The following is a 16222-nucleotide window of genomic DNA, read 5'->3' as shown; positions in this document are numbered from 1 at the left end:
TTTACTAGGATGGCTATTAAAAAAAAGGAAATAACAAATGTTGACAAGGAAGTAGAGAAAGTGGAACCCTCCCTCATACACTGCTGGTGGGAATGTAAAATGGCGCAGCCACTTTGGAAAACAATTTGGCAGTTCCTCAAAAATTTAAATGGAGATTTACCATATGCCCCAGTAATTCCACTCCTAAGTATGTCCAAGAGAACTGAAAACATATGTCCACACAAAAACCAGTACATGAATGTCACAGCAACATTATTCATAACAGAGAAAAAGTCAACACAACCCAAATATCCATCAACTAACGAATGGAATAACAAAACACAGAATACCCACGCAATGGAATTCTATTCGGCCATAAAAAGAAATGAAGTGCTGATACAAGATACAACATGGATGAATCTCGAAAACATGCTAAATGAAAGAAGCAGAAGCCAGACACAAAAGGTCACGTTATATGATTCTATTTATCTGAAATGTCCAGAATAGGCAAATCCATATAGACAGAGAATAGATTAGTGGCTGCCAGGGGCTGGGCGGGAGGAGGAAATAGAGAGTAACTGTTTATAGATATCTGGGGTTTCTTTATAAAGTAACAAAAACGTTCTGAAATTATATAGTGGTGACAGTTGCACAACTTTATGAATACACTAAAAGCCAATTTAAAAGGGTGAATATTATGGTACAGAAATTTTATCCCAATAAAAAAAATCCTCCCCCTAAAAAAGCAAAATGACAAACCACCAATAGGAGACATCCACTATACACGTAACTGACAAGAGACTTTAGGAAATACTAAAAACAAGAAAATGATAAAATAAGAATCCACATAAGGTACACAAATAACCCATAAACAAATGAAAATAAGCTGTGTCTCATTCCTAATGAGAGAAATGCACATTAAAACCACAGTGAGGTGGGGGCTGGCCCCGTGGCCGAGTGGTTGGGTTCGCGCGCTCCGCTGCACGCAGCCCAGTGTTTCGTTGGTTCGAGTCCTGGGCGCGGACATGACACTGCTCATCAAACCACGCTGAGGCAGCGTCCCACATACAACTAGAAGGACCCACAACGAAGAATATACAACTATGTACCGGGGGGGCTTTGGGGAGAAAAAGGAAAAAATAAAAAAAAATCTTTCAAAAAAAAAAAAAAAAAAAAAAAAACCACAGTGAGGTGGCCAGCCCGGTGGCTGAGTAGTTAAGTTCTCGTACTCTGCTTCAGCGGCCCAGGGTTTCACTGGTTCAAATCCTGGGCACAGACATGGCGCCACTTGTCAAGCCATGCTGAGGCAGCATCCCACATGCCACAACTAGAAGGATCCACAAATAAAAATACACAACTTTGTACCGTGGGGCTTTGGGAGAAAAAGGAAAAATAAAATCTTTAAAAAAAAAAAAACTAAAGCTGAAAAAAATTATCAAGTGAAGGCAAGGATATGCACAAACTGGAACCTGTACATACTGCCAGTGAGAATGTAAAATGGTACTGCCATTTTGGCAAACTCGGTATCATCTAGTACACTCAAAGATGTGTATACTCTCAGGCCAAGCAATGCCATTTCTGGGCACATGCCCTAGAAAACCTGCTTATATGTGAACCAAAAACACAGCACTACTGGATGGAATAGCAACAAACCAGAAGTAACCCATCCAATAAGATAAAAAATAAAATGGACAAACAAGTTTTGCTATCTATAATCACATCAACGGTGCAGTAGAGGAAATGAATGGATGAAACCAAGAAAATAGCAAAAAATAAATAAATAAAAGCAAGTCACAGAATATACAAGGCATGATTCCTTCTAATTAAGGTTCAAAAATATGGAAAATTCTGGGGACAGCTCGGTGGCATAGTGGTTAAGTTCGCATGCTCTGCTTCACGGACCTGGGGTTCGCCGATTCAGATCCCCAGCACGAACCTAGACAGATTTAGCAAGTCATGCTGTGGCAGGCGTCCCACATATAAAATAGAGGAAGATGGGCACAGATGTTAGCTCAGGGCCAATCTTCCTCAGCAAAAAGAGGAGGATTGGTGGTCGATGTTAGCTCAGGGTTAATCTTCCTCAAAAAAAAATAAATAATATGTATGTATATGTATATATATATATATATATATATATATGGAAAACTCAACATTACCTTCTTTAGAGAGACAAATACACATTCTTAGATTATATTAAGCAGTAAAATCAAACACTTACTTGTTTCTTTTTCAGTTTAAAGATCTGCTGTTCTACTTTCGCAATTTCTCGATCTACACGATCCATACTCTGTATTAACTCTTCCTTTGAAAGTTTTGAAGGTGAAGCATTTTGATCATCTCCACATGGCTGCCCAGAGATTGGGGAGGATGGAGCTTCATGTTTGCCACCAAATGCTGGATCCTTTAGAGAATAAAATCCAGAAAAATGTATTCTTCACTGATAGCCAACGTTAGAGTCAAGATTCTCTCAACTGGAAAAGTCAATTTTAAAACATAGCAGAGCCAAGTGTGCTTTTTCTCCATATAGTAGTCCTATATTAGCAATTTTCTATACACACACACAGACACACATGCAAACCCTACTGATGTTTATACTGTTTTTATAATTAAGACATTCACTATTTTGAAGATCCTAAAAGGGATACAGAATGAGGTGGCTAAGGCTGATCAGCCTTTAGTGTAACATTACTGAGACTACAGAGAATTTCTGGGGAAATAATAATGCAATCACGAGAAAGGAATATACCAATTTCTCAGCCATTTCCTTACAATGTCTCTTCAAAAAGTCTGAACATGTAGGCTGGTCAACAGTGTAAACTCTGGATAAAATCTGTGTGCCCATCCAACTTAACAGTTATGATATGGCCAAGAGATCCTATCAGAAAGTTTTCAGGCTTTCCAAGGGCGAATCCTGAAGTACTGAAGTCAGAGAAATGACATAGGAACTTTTGTTCCTACTATCACCTAGGACTACCCTCATAAAGGGCAACCAAGTCTGCCCACACTACAGCATACATAACATCTCTTTAGCCAAATACATCATCCCACTCCACCTCCAAATCAGCAGAGAATAGGAGGAAAATGAAAGCCTCTCCACCCAAAATCTACCACCCTATCAACACACACACACAAACACGCACAGGCTATTAATTACCAAAGGTGAAGATATAAGCAGTACTGTAAAGCAGATGAATTTTAGATTAAAGTATTAGTTTTCTTTAGGCTCTAAGAGCATAGAATGAGCATAGTTCATAGGAGACTATAGAGCCCTAAGTATATTAAATAATGATTAAGTAACTGTGAAAAATCAGTAGTTCTAACCGAGAACACACATAATTATACCTGGATAAGTTGTTCCAAAACACCTTGGAACAGATTTCAGCTAAAACATAATATGTATATTCCTGAAAAGTCTCATATTCTCTAACAGTACATGCTAAATATAAGACTTCTGAGGAAAAAAGAATTATGGTTATTTCTTAAAATATGTACAACTTTGCAAGCAGAGCATTAACAAAATTAATAACAACTCTAGTAGAGGTAATAATATAGTGAAAGCTCCAGTATCATTTGCATTCAGCCTACAGTCAATCTTTGGCAGCCTTAAACCCTGTAGTTCATGATTCCTTTGTTAAGATGTAAATCCTTGAGGTCATTTGCTTTCAATAGAAAACAGTATGTTTCATCAAAATAAAAAATCAGATTCAAGGCGTAACCTTCTTTATCAACCTTTAAAAATAAAAAATACAGGAGAAAATATCTTCACACTTTCTTTTCAACATTCAGATCTTCACTAGTTAGCTTAACACTGTGAAAAGTAGAGCAGTTCTTGAATTCACTAAGCCAACTACTATTTGCACTAAATTAAGACTAAATGCAGAATTTCCAAATCTTCTTAAGGTCTATATACATAACGAAGGCTATTTCTGTAATTATGAGACAGCTTGATCCTGAGAGCTTGGAAACATTAACATGCAAGGAAAAATCACTGATGAACCACCAGGATTTCCATGCTATATTAATGTCATTCTCCTAGCATATGCACATGAGCTAAACATGTTACAGAATATGTATAATAGCAAAACAGATTATATTTTGATTTATCAGATTTTGAAAATGCTCCTCAGATGATCTGATGCATGTCCTAAGAACTACTATTACATATCAAAATTTACAGTGACTTCCTTTCTAGTTAAATATTTAAAAAAAACAAATTCCTTCGGTGCCCACTAAATGACAGGCACTAGGCAGAGTGGTGAACAAAACCACAAAACATATATGAAGCTCACCTTTATGAAGCTTATAATCTTATGTTGGAACATCCTGATAGCTATTTAGGGGGAAAAGAATTAGATTCCTACCTCACAACTTATATCACAATAAAAGCCAAATCAAAGCAAATATTTATATGACATTTATTAGCAAATCAACAAGGAGCTTCAGACAAACAGAAAAAACATATTTACATTATCTTGAACTTGGGAAAGCCAACAGTAAAAGACATTCAAAAAAAAGAAAAGAGGGGTCAGCCCAGTGGTGCAGCAGTTAAGTTTGCACATTCCGCTTCGTCAGCCCAGGGTTCACTGGTTCGGATCCCGGGTGCGGACAAGGCATCGCATAGCACGCCACGCTGTGGTAGGCGTCCCACATATAAAGTAGAGGAAGATGGGCATGATGTTAGCTCAGGGCTAGGCTCCCTCAGTGAAAAGAGGAGGATTGGCAGTAGTTAGCTCAGGGCTAATCTTCCTCAAAAAAAGAAAAAGAAAGAAAACTAAAAAAATTAAAAAAAGATTGGTGGATCAAAATAAAAAAACACAATCTTTTGTTTTGGAAATTAATAATTTATCAAATTAACAATGAATTTTTTAAAAAACAATAAATATGTGATATCAGCAAGGGTACAAAAGAACTGGGCACCCTTACATACGGTTGTCAGGAATAAGAACTGGTCCTACCCTTTTGCAGGGCAATCTGGAAATACTCATGAAAGCCTTAAAAATAAGCTAACTCTGGGGGCTGGCCCCGTGGCCGAGTGGTTACATTTGCGTGCTCCGCTGCAGGTCACCCAGTGTTTCATCGGTTCGAATCCTGGGTGCGGACATGGCAGTGCTCATCAAACCACGCTGAGGCAGCGTCCCACATGCCAAAACTAGAAGGACCCACAACGAAGAATATACAACTATGTACCAGGGGGCTTTGGGGAGAAAAAGGAAAAAATAAAATCTTTAAAAAAATAATAATAATAAGCTAACTCTGGTGTGTAATTAATTACACTAATAGAAATTTACCTTAAGGAAATAAATAAGAATGTACACCAAAAGAAACAGCCAGAAGAACATAAGTCATTGTTCTAATGAACAAACAGGTAACCTACATGTATGACAATTAAATAAATTACTTTGTATCCATATATAGAATACTAAGCAATCACTAAAAATACAGTTGTAAATTTATTGACACAAAAATAAGTTCATGTATATTTAAGCAAAAATAAAGTTACACACAAGGTACAAAGAGAGCACATTAATATACTCACCCAAATAAGAAAGATGAAATATCAAAAAGTTAAGAATGATTCCTAACTAATGACTATAAGTAACTTTTTCCTTCAAGCTTATCTAATTCTTCTATAAATGATATACCTGGGTTTAAAAACATTTAAAAAAAGAAAAAAGACTAACAAATGCTCTTTCAAAATCTCTACTTGTAAAAAAAAAAGTAATGGTTTACAACTCAGGAAAGAAAAAGCAGGACAAAGTGTCAAAGTGGTGTTACCTAGGTCACCTAATTTTTCCTAACATCTGTTTTCTCTACTATACAATAGAAATAGGTTATACTATGATGCAACATGTCACATTTTAATGAATGAGCTTTTAAGATCCCTCTTTGCTAAAAAATTCTATAGTTATATAAATTACATTTGGGGTAATTTTTCAGCCTTGGATGGAGATCTTTATTCACTATATTTTTTTCTCTCTTTCTTCCTTTTTTTTCAATGCTGCAAAATATTTCCGATAAACCCATAAACTAATAGTACAGATATTTCACATGGTGAGGCGGGTCTCAAAACTCCCACAAGTTTAGCTCATTTCCAGCTTATCACAAAGAGCTTTTCTCCACCCAACTTATTATTTTGAAATTTTTCAAATTTACATAAAAGTTGAAAGAATAATATGCTGGATACTCATTAATCCTTCATCTAGATTCACTAGTTGTTAACAGTTGGCTACATTTGCTTTCTCTCTCTATACATAGATATAAATATATTATATAGATAAATAATACATCTATATATATAAGTATCTATATAAAAATATATCTATATCTATATATATAGATAGATATAAATATATCTACTACGTACACCTGGCTTTGTTTTTTGGCTGAATTATTTGAAAATAAATTGCATTCATATTCACCATCTTTTAAATCACTTTTCACCACATAAAAACTCAAAGGAATACCTGGGTACTTATTTATCTGATATCAGAGTGGAAAGGGCCATTAGCCAAAAAGGTAAATAAACTTCAAGGGAAAGAGATTTGATGACAAAGGAGGGGGCAGGGATATTAACATATGATAGTAAAAGGGTTAACACTTGTCTCTTAAGAGTTTTAAAGAATTAGTTTATTCTTTCTAAAACAAATATTTATTCAGTACCTACTAAGTGGCAGGTACTTTCTAATCTGCAGATTTAACAACAAGCAAAATAGTTAAAAAAGATAAACTCAGCAAGGAATTGAGGACATACTACACGAACATGCACTTCATAAAAGAAAGGCAAATAACCATAAACACAAGAGGAAAAAAGTCTGATCTTAATGGAACCTTCTCATAAATTTACAATACACATTCTTTGACATGTCACAAAATAAAGCTAGCTCTTACAAGTACTTATCTCCAAGATCTAGAATTACAGGTAACTTTTTTCCTCAGTATTCACAAATTTTCTAAAGAATGTTTTATACATAAATTAGAAAAAATTTTTTTCTTTATAAAAATTATAAGCTCAGTTAAACCTTACCTAAAATATGTTTTCTCCCATGTACCAAGTTAATAAATTGCAACTGAATTTAAAGGGGTTATTTAAAATTTGATTTAAATTTAACAAAACTGTGGTAATCTTGAGTACCTCTGAGCACATTTTTTAAGCCCAGCAAGCCATTACAAAATGCTTGAGAGTTATTCGATAGTAATTTTTCTTTACAGCAGTCTTCACGTTGTTTTCATTTACTAAAAAGTCAAAAGTACTCACTTTAAAAGTCTGGAGCACTAAGTCTGTGGTTTTCAGTTTTGTTTAACAAAATTTTTACTTTCCCACAGCACTAACCTTTAGAGACTGGTGTAACTGGGCTTTCTTTTAGGCTCTGTGCCTGAATATGGCTAAATAAACATTACAGACCAACATCTCTACAGGGTAAGAGAACAAATATTTACCTTCTTAGCATCTGCAGAAGTCCTCAACCCTTCTGGCAGTGTGTGCACTAAAGGTAAGACCGCAGCACTGACACGCTGGAAATGGGAATCAGAAACCTGCTCCAGACGTGGTCTCTTGGATTCCAGTGAATCATGATCCACTGGGGATGGGCCTGGGTGAAACTGTTCATATCCAGTTCTCCTTTCTTGAGGCCTAATACAAACACAGAAAATAAACACTTGAAATTTTTTAACTGATGTACAACTTCCTATTACCATCCCTGGGAGGACTTCGAAATAAATGAGAAAGTTATGCTTATTTTCAAAGTGAATCCCTCTCCCCCTACTCTAGAAGAATAGATATTGCACTATAAAGTACTATTAAACTTCTAATTCTAACAGAAAAAGTTTCTTCTGGGGAGGTGGGAGTGGTGGTGATAAAGAAGTGAAAGATCTAACAAAAGATTCCAATTTGCAGAAAATTTAAAGTTGCTGAAGAATATCCATAAAATAATATTTTTAAGCCTATGCCATAATAACTGAATTTAGTATAATCTAGACCAGAAGAGCCACCATTTTCAACCAATCATAAAAACAAGCAAAAAAAGACAAATCTCCCAGCAATTGCTATGTGGAAAGATAAATGACTTGAGTTGTGAGGTATTATTAAGACTTAAAGACAAGTCTCTTGAGTTGGAAATGCAACATTGTTTTGAAGCCATAAATCTTGACCCTTAAAACAAATATTCTAGGAGCCAGCCCAGCAGCATAGTGGTTAAGTTCATGCGCTCCACTCTGGTGGCTTAGGGTTCTCAGGTTCAGATCTTGGGGTGGACCTAGCACCGCTCATCAAGCCACGCTGTGGCAGCATCCCACATAAAACAGAGGAAGATTGGCACAGATGTTGGCGACAACCTTCCTCAAGCAAAAAGAGGAAGATTGGCCATAGAAGTTAGCTCAGGGTCCATCTTCCTCACAAAAAAACCCAAAACATTTATTCTGTCTAGTTTCCCCCAAGAGACAAGTGTCTTGAAGGTCAGGAATCTGTCTTTGACTTCCTTACATGATGTACTCTACAGAAGACTACATATGGATGTTCAGTAATTTGACTTTTCATTTTCTACCAAAGAATTTACAGGAGCGACATTTTACTTTATGGCCAAGCTTTAAGCAAATGTCTTACAGAACAACATTTCATTGAAAAGATAATCATTGGGTTTCATTTTTAGGATAGACGATGAAATAAACCAACGTCTATAAAATTATTAAACTTCAAAAACTTAAAATCTCATTCAAGGCATAAAATCCCATTATCTTCTTAAAATTCACAATGATGTCATGAAAAGTAACGGAGTAGGAAGCTTCAGTAACAAGACATGGATGCCTGCTTTTGCCATTTAAATTCAATAAAGTATTGGGAGTTCTTGTCAAAGCATTGAGCAAGAAAAGGAAACAAAAGACAGCCAAATTGAAAAGGAAAAAGTAAAGTATTTCTATTCGTAGGTGACATGAACTCATATTTAGAACACTCTAAAGAATTTATAAAAAAATGTTAGAGATAATAAAGGAATAGAGCAAAGTTACAGGATACATAATCAACATGCAAAGATCAGCTGTATTTCTATACATTAGCAATGAACAATCCTAAAATGAAATTAAGAAAACAATTCCATTTATAATAGCATCCAAAAGAATAAAATAGGAATAAATTTGACCAAGCAGGCTCAAGACTTACACACTGAAAACCATAAAATATTGCTGGAAGAAATTAAGAAAAACTTAAATAGTAAGACATCCCATGTTCATGTACTGAAAGACTTAATGTTGTTAAGATAACAACACAACGCAAAGCTATCTACAGATTCAATGAAACCTCTATCAAAATTCCAATGGCAGTTTTTGGAGAAATAGAAAAACCCATCATAAAATTCATATGCACTCTCAAGGGACCCTGAATAGCCAAAACAATCTTGGAAAAGAAATTCCAAGTTGGAGAACTCACACTTCACAATTTCAAAACTTACTACAAAGCTACAGTAATTAAGAGTGTGGTACTGCCATAAGGAGACATACAGACCAATGGTATAGAATTGAGAGCCCAGAAATAAACTCTCACATCTGTGGTCAGTTGACTTTCAACAAGAGTACCAAGACCATTCAATGAGGAAAGAACCACCTCTTTAACAAATGGTGCTGGGGAGGGCGAGCCCCAGTGGCCTAGTGGTTAAGTTTGGTGCATCTGCTTGAGCAGCCAAGGTTCATTTCCCAGGCATGGACCTACACTACTCATCTGTCAGTGGCCATGCTGTGGTGGCAGCTCATACACAAAAAGAGGAAGATTGGCAGCGGATGTTAGCTCAGGATGTTTGCCGTTTCCTCAGCAAGAAAACAAAAGAAAAAAAACATGGTGCTGGGGAAACTAGATATCCACATGCAAAAGAATGAAGCTGGACTCAGATATCTGACACCACATGAAAAAATTAACTCAAAATGGATTCAAGACTTAAACATAAGACCCAAAATTTAAAACTCCTAGAGAAAAACATAGGGAGAAATCTTCCTAATATTGGATTTGGTGATGATTTCTTAGATATTACACCAAAAGCCCAGGCAACAAGGGAAAAAATAAATCGGACTTCTTCGAAATTAAAAACTTTTGTACATCAAAGGACACTATATCAAACTGTCTTTTCACAACCCACAGAAAGGCAGAAAATATTTGCAAATCATGTATTTGATAAGGGTTTAATATCCAGAATATATAAAGAACTCCTACAACTCAACAATAAAAAGACAAACAACTGGGCAAAGGATTTGAACAGACATTTCTCCAAAGAAGATATACAAATGGCCAAGAAGCACATGAAAAGATGCTCAACATCATTCAGCATTATGGGAATGCAAATCAAAACCACAATGAGATACCACTTCACACCCAGTAAGGAGGCTTAAATTATTTCTTTTTTTTTTAAAAAAGGAAAATAAGTATTTACAAAGATGTGGAAAAACTGGAACCTCCTGCACTGTTGGTGGGAATGTAAAATTGCGCAGCCACTGTGGAAAATGATTGGCAGTTCCTCAAAAGATTAAACATAGAATTACAATATGACCCAGTAATTCTACTGAGGTATATACCTGAAAGCATTGAAAACAGAAACTCAAACAGATACTTGTATACCAATGTTCAAAGTAGCATTATTCACAATAGCCAAAAAATGTGGAAACCCATGCCCATTGACACATGAACAGATAAACAAAATGTGTTATATATGTCCACTAGACTATTACTCAGCCACAAAAAGGAATCAAGTTCTCACACACGCTACAATATGAACAAACCTTGAAAACATAATGCTAAATGAAATAAGCCAGATGCAAAAGGACAATTATTGTATGATTCCACTTACATGAAATATCTAGAATAGGGAAATTCACAGAGACAAAAAGTAGCTTAGAGGTTACTAGAGACTGGAAGAAAAGGAGAATGGGGAATTATTGGTAAATGGGTACAGAGTTTCTCTTTGGCATAATGAAAAAGTTCTGGAAATAGTGGTGATGGTTGTACAACATTGTGAATGTACTTAATGCCACTGAATTGGAACACTTAAAAATAGTTAAAAGGTAAATTTTATGTTAAGTATATTTTACCACAATAAAAAAAATCAACATACAATTTAATTCTTAGAATCATTATTAATAAAGACTAGCCTAGGAAATAAAAAGAGATCTCAAATTCTGACAAAAAAATTTTTATTAGAAAATTACTACTACAGTAGTACTTGAAAGGGTGATTTATATTCTTTTTCACCAGTTACTCTTTTTCCATTCACTCAGCTCACTCGACTCTGACTCAATTCCTCATCATTTCATTTTATTCCAGTAGCTCCCTACTTGCTAAAGTCAGCAATGACCTCCTGATATTGAAAACGAAAGAATATTTTTAGACATATGCTGACGTATCTGCTACATTTTATACTTCACTTTCTCCTTTCTTCTTGAAACTCTACCACCTCTTGGTTTCCAGGACACTATATTCTCTGCTGCCATATTCTAAGTCTTTTGCTGGCATATACAATGATTTTTCCACAGGGGATACCAGCATAGATAATCTTGAAACAATCAACTTCCAGAGACCCTGAACTTCCACATATATTCTTTACTTAAATTGACCTACCAGATAACAAACCTGCGGTTCTCCTCTCCCTACCTCTCTTTCACAGCTGCACCCTCTCGTCTCACCCTTCCTGGCTCTTACACTGGAGCACTGTCCCTCAGAGTGTAAACACCTCTAGAACGTCAAAGAAATAAACCCTTTTGCAAACTAACAGTTCCCAAATATTTGCCTTCAACAAAATTGAAGAACTTAAGTTGTTAACTGATATTTTTATCTTAGACAATAAGCATGTGATTTGGTGATGATTCCACTTACATGAAATATCTAGAATAAGGCAAATTCATAGAGACAAAAAGTAGATTAGAGGTTACTAGAGACTGGGACATCATAAGACATCATAAGAAATTACTTTTGTGAACAAAGTTTCTCAGTACTTTCATCAGAATAAAAAATAAGAAGAGTATGTGCTTCCTTTCTTCTATCAATAAGTCATATTTTTAAAACAGCCTCATCTGTGTCATTAATGCATGGATGCATTTCCATGAAATTTTACTTACATTTAATAAATTTGTTTCTCATTTTCTTAAGTGATTGTTGTTTTGATCAATCTTATAATAATCATTATAATGATATTTCAATCCAGAAGTTTTTTTTAATAGAGCACCTTATAGACAGATACTTTTACATATTTTTGTCACTGAAGTACGATAGGTTGATCAATAAAAGACTTTAAATAATAAAAACCTATCATAGTAGGATAAATTTTGTGAAAACAGAAGAACGAATATATGAGTTCCAGGAAAAAAAGGAATAAAAAAAGAAGCTCTATTAAAGACAAGTTTGCTCATATACAATATCATTTTAAGAGGATCATGGTATTAAATCACTATGGTATTTAGATTCCATCAGATAGCTTTAAAAGTATACTACAGCAGTTTTGTTCTAAAATGTCAATACTTTCAACATAAATTATATCCATCTTTTAAACTTATTATGAAAAATTTTAGATTTCAACTTATACTAGGTAGAATACAGCTTTTCAAAATTCTTTTGAGGAATATGCAAGTAACAAGTTCGAAGACTACTGTTTTAATCATTTTTCTTTCTCTTTCTCTCTCCTTCAGAAGCTTCTGTCTCTCAATCTTTGGGGATCCTCCAGATTTATCTTTAAACTATTGCTGTTTGCAATTTCCACACTTCCCAGATTGCATATACCAATCTGTTTCCTAAACCCAGACCCTCCCCCAAGCATGATAGAGACAACTCCACCTGGATGTTTCGCAGGTCCCTCAAACTTAATTCGTACCAAACTCAAGTTGTCTTATCCTTGCTGCTCTATCCTTAATCTCTATCACAGTTGATGAAACTAACTGTCATCCAACAAGCTAGAAAGCTGGGATTCATCCAGGTCTCCTCCCTCACCTTTGCCAACTGCCAGGTCTTGGCAGCCTTATCTCCTAACTTACTCAAATCTGTCTCCTCTCAATCTTGATTGCATTGCCCTGTCTTACGCCCATATTCTCTCTTTCTCTTACAGGTCTGTTACATGTTCTCTCTGCTTTTACTCTATCCACCTCACATTCGTCCTCCATAGGGCAGCCAGAGGCAATCTATCGAAAACAAGCATCCGGCATTAGGTTTAAGGCCAAGCCCCTCAATACAACACTTAGAACCAGGGCCACTGCTGGCCTGTACGAAGAGTTTGTGTGAAATTTCTATAAGAAGATGCAACCCTCTGGTGCACAGGGCCTGGCAAAATGCCCAAGCTGGATTTCAGCCCTCAGTTGTCCCCTCAACTGGGTACCATTGTTGAGGACACAACCTACAAAAGCTAAATTCCAAGCATTACATTTTACCTCCAGCCACTCTGCCTGTGAGATTTACCAAAGCTAGAAAGTGAAGTACACCCAGTGCTGGAGAAGAGCCTAAGGCAGCCAGGGCACAGGACAGTTAAGAAAAACACTGAGTATGGAAAGTTCTCTTTCCATCCAGAAATCAGACTATTTCCCATTTCAGTTTGCCAATCCTTTTTCGGGGAACAAAATTACTCATGCATAAATAAGTAAATATATATTTAACATTTAAAATTCCAAAAAAATTTAAATGAACTATGAAAATCTTTATTGAAAATATACTGTTTTATAGTGGGAGTCCTGGTGGAGCTAAGCACTAAATTTGCATTTTAAATTAATGTATTTGCCTTTTTTTTTTTTAAACATTTTATTTTTTCCTTTTTCTCCCCAAAGTCCCCCAGTCCATAGTTGTATATTCTTAGTTGTGGGTCCTTTTAGTTGTGGCATGCGGGATGCCGCCTCAGCATGGTTTGATGAGCAGTGCCATGTCCGCGCCCAGGATTCGAACTGACGAAACACTGGGTCGCCTGCAGCGAAGCGCGCGAACTTAACCACTCAGCCACGGGGCCAGCCCGATAATGTATTTGCCTTTTAAAAACGAATACCAGTAGGACGGTGTGGCCACTTTGGAAAAAGTCTGGTAGTTTCTCAAACAGCAAACAGAGAACTACCATATGATCCAGCAATTCTATTCCTAGGTATATTACCAAGAGAAAGAAAAATAAATGGCCACACAAAAATTTGTACACAAATGTACATAGCAGCATTATTCATAATAGTCAACAGTGAAAACAACTCAAATATCCATCAATTGATGAATGGATTAAAAAAAAAAGAGTATACATATACTTGACAAGTTCAGTCCTAGATGGAAACATAAAAGAAACCTCATTACCTGTCAGAACCTGGGTGAAATTCTGAAAGCAAGGAAGGTCGTCTGCGAAGCTGTTGTTGCTGCTGCTGCTGCAAAAGCTGTGATGCCTGACTGACTTCAAGATGAGAAGAACGATAATCAGGGACTGCAAAGTCCTAGAATTAAAATAATTGTAAATTAATTATTAACCAAAAAGTGAAAAGCATCACAGAATCAAACCATGTAAATGCACAAAGGCAGTCACGAGCCACTAAGTATGGAAAGTAACAGCAATGATGATTCCAGTCGTTCACTGATCTAAGTCTAAAACCCCAAACAATCCACATTTTAACTGTATATCATTCAAAACAAGTCAAAATAAAACTTCATGGTCAAACTACTTTGATTCATTCTTCTAATAATGTATTACAATAACTCCCAATCTATATTTTCCATGTAGTAAGATCTCAAACTGTGTTCAACAAGAAATCCTAAAAAGTATTCTAATCTTAAATTCAAAATGAGTAAAGTGGAAGGGTCACAGAAGCCATCAAGTTAAATCCATGCATGTTTACAAATGAAAAAAACAGAAGTCCTGGGGCTGGCCCTGTGGCCGAGTGGTTAAGTTCGTGCACTCTACTGCAGGTGGCCCAGTGTTTCGTTGGTTTGAATCCTGGGTGCGGACATGACACTGCTCATCAAACCACACTGGGGCGGTGTCCCACATGCCACAACTAGAAGAACCCACAACAAAGAATATACAACTATGTACCAGGGGGCTTTGGGGAGAAAAAGGAAAAAAATAAAATCTTAAAAAAAAAAAAAAAGTCCAGAGAATCAACCTGCTAGTTAAGGGTTAAAGTTTTCCATCATTCTTGGTGGGTGTTTTTATGTTTATTTTCCTACTTTTCTTTTGTCATCTTTTTGTTGAAAAGGCAAAAGCTTCTTTACAAAATAAAGCTATTAATGCTAACAATCATAAAGAAATAGTCAAACACAGAATTACCAAATAACCCAGAACTCCACTCCTAGGTATATATATACAAGGTAATTAAAACATATGTCTACACACAAAAATTTATACACAAGTTTTCAAAACTGAGTTATTCACAATAGCCAAAAGGTAGAAAGAATCCAAATGTCTCCTGACTCATTAATGGATAAATAAAATGTGGTATATCTATACAATAGAATATGATTCAGCCTTAAAAAGTAATGAAGTACTAATCCATGCTACAACATAGATAAACTTAGAAAACATAATGCTAAGTAAAAACAAAAAAACAGACATAAAAGGCCACATATTATATGATTCCATTGATATGTAATGTCTGTAAGAGGTAAATCAATAGAGACAGAAAGTAAGAGTAGTAGTTCCCAGGGGATGGAGGGAAGAGGGGAACTGGGATTAACAACTATTAGATATAGAGTTTCATTTTGGGTGATGGAAAAGTTCTGGAATTAGATAATGGTAATAGTTGCCCAACAGAATGAATATACTAAAACCCACTATATTATACAGTTTAAAATGGTAAAATTTGAGCCAGCCCTGATGGCCTAGTGGTTAAAGTTCAGCACACTCCACTCTGGCAGCCCAGGTTTGGTTCCCAGGCACGGAACCCCACCACTCATCTGTCAGTAGCCATGCTGTAGCAGACGCTCACACAGAAGAACTAGAAGGACTTACAACTAGAATATACAAGTATGTACTGGGGCTTTGGGGAGGAAAATGAAAAAAAAGAGGAAGATTAGCAACAGGCATTAGCTAAGGGCAAAACTTTCCCAGCAAAAAAAAGAGAAAAAGGTAAAAATGTATGTTATATGAATTATATGTCAACCAAAAACAGATAAAATTGAGCTGTCCAGACCAAAACATGGGGTAGATAAGAGGTCCAGAGCCTTTCACTATAATGAGATAACAGTGAAACATAATTCATACATAGTGTAAGAAAAAATAACAGCTACAAAGTTGAAAATATAACCAAGAAAAAACATTGAAGGAAAGAC

The 16222-nt window shown here is 35.8% G+C and overlaps 1 protein-coding gene across 44 annotated transcripts in view; it reads right to left on the bottom strand.

Moving 5' to 3' along the window:
• NCOR1 (nuclear receptor corepressor 1) overlaps positions 1-16222 on the bottom strand; it is a 160704-nt gene that overhangs the window by 118105 nt on the left and 26377 nt on the right. For all 44 annotated transcript variants that reach the window (XM_070228231.1, XM_070228233.1, XM_023653564.2 and 41 more), the window contains exons 3-5: positions 14258-14391; positions 7417-7609; positions 2198-2380 (exon numbers count right to left, since the gene is read on the bottom strand). In XM_070228231.1, the coding sequence (XP_070084332.1) occupies positions 2198-2380; positions 7417-7609; positions 14258-14391 (510 nt within the window). The remainder of the gene's footprint in view (positions 1-2197; positions 2381-7416; positions 7610-14257; positions 14392-16222) is intronic.

Source organism: Equus caballus, chromosome 11 (assembly GCF_041296265.1).
Source record: "Equus caballus isolate H_3958 breed thoroughbred chromosome 11, TB-T2T, whole genome shotgun sequence".
Taxonomy (NCBI): domain Eukaryota; kingdom Metazoa; phylum Chordata; class Mammalia; order Perissodactyla; family Equidae; genus Equus; species Equus caballus.
This window is presented reverse-complemented; position numbering and strand designations above follow the sequence as displayed.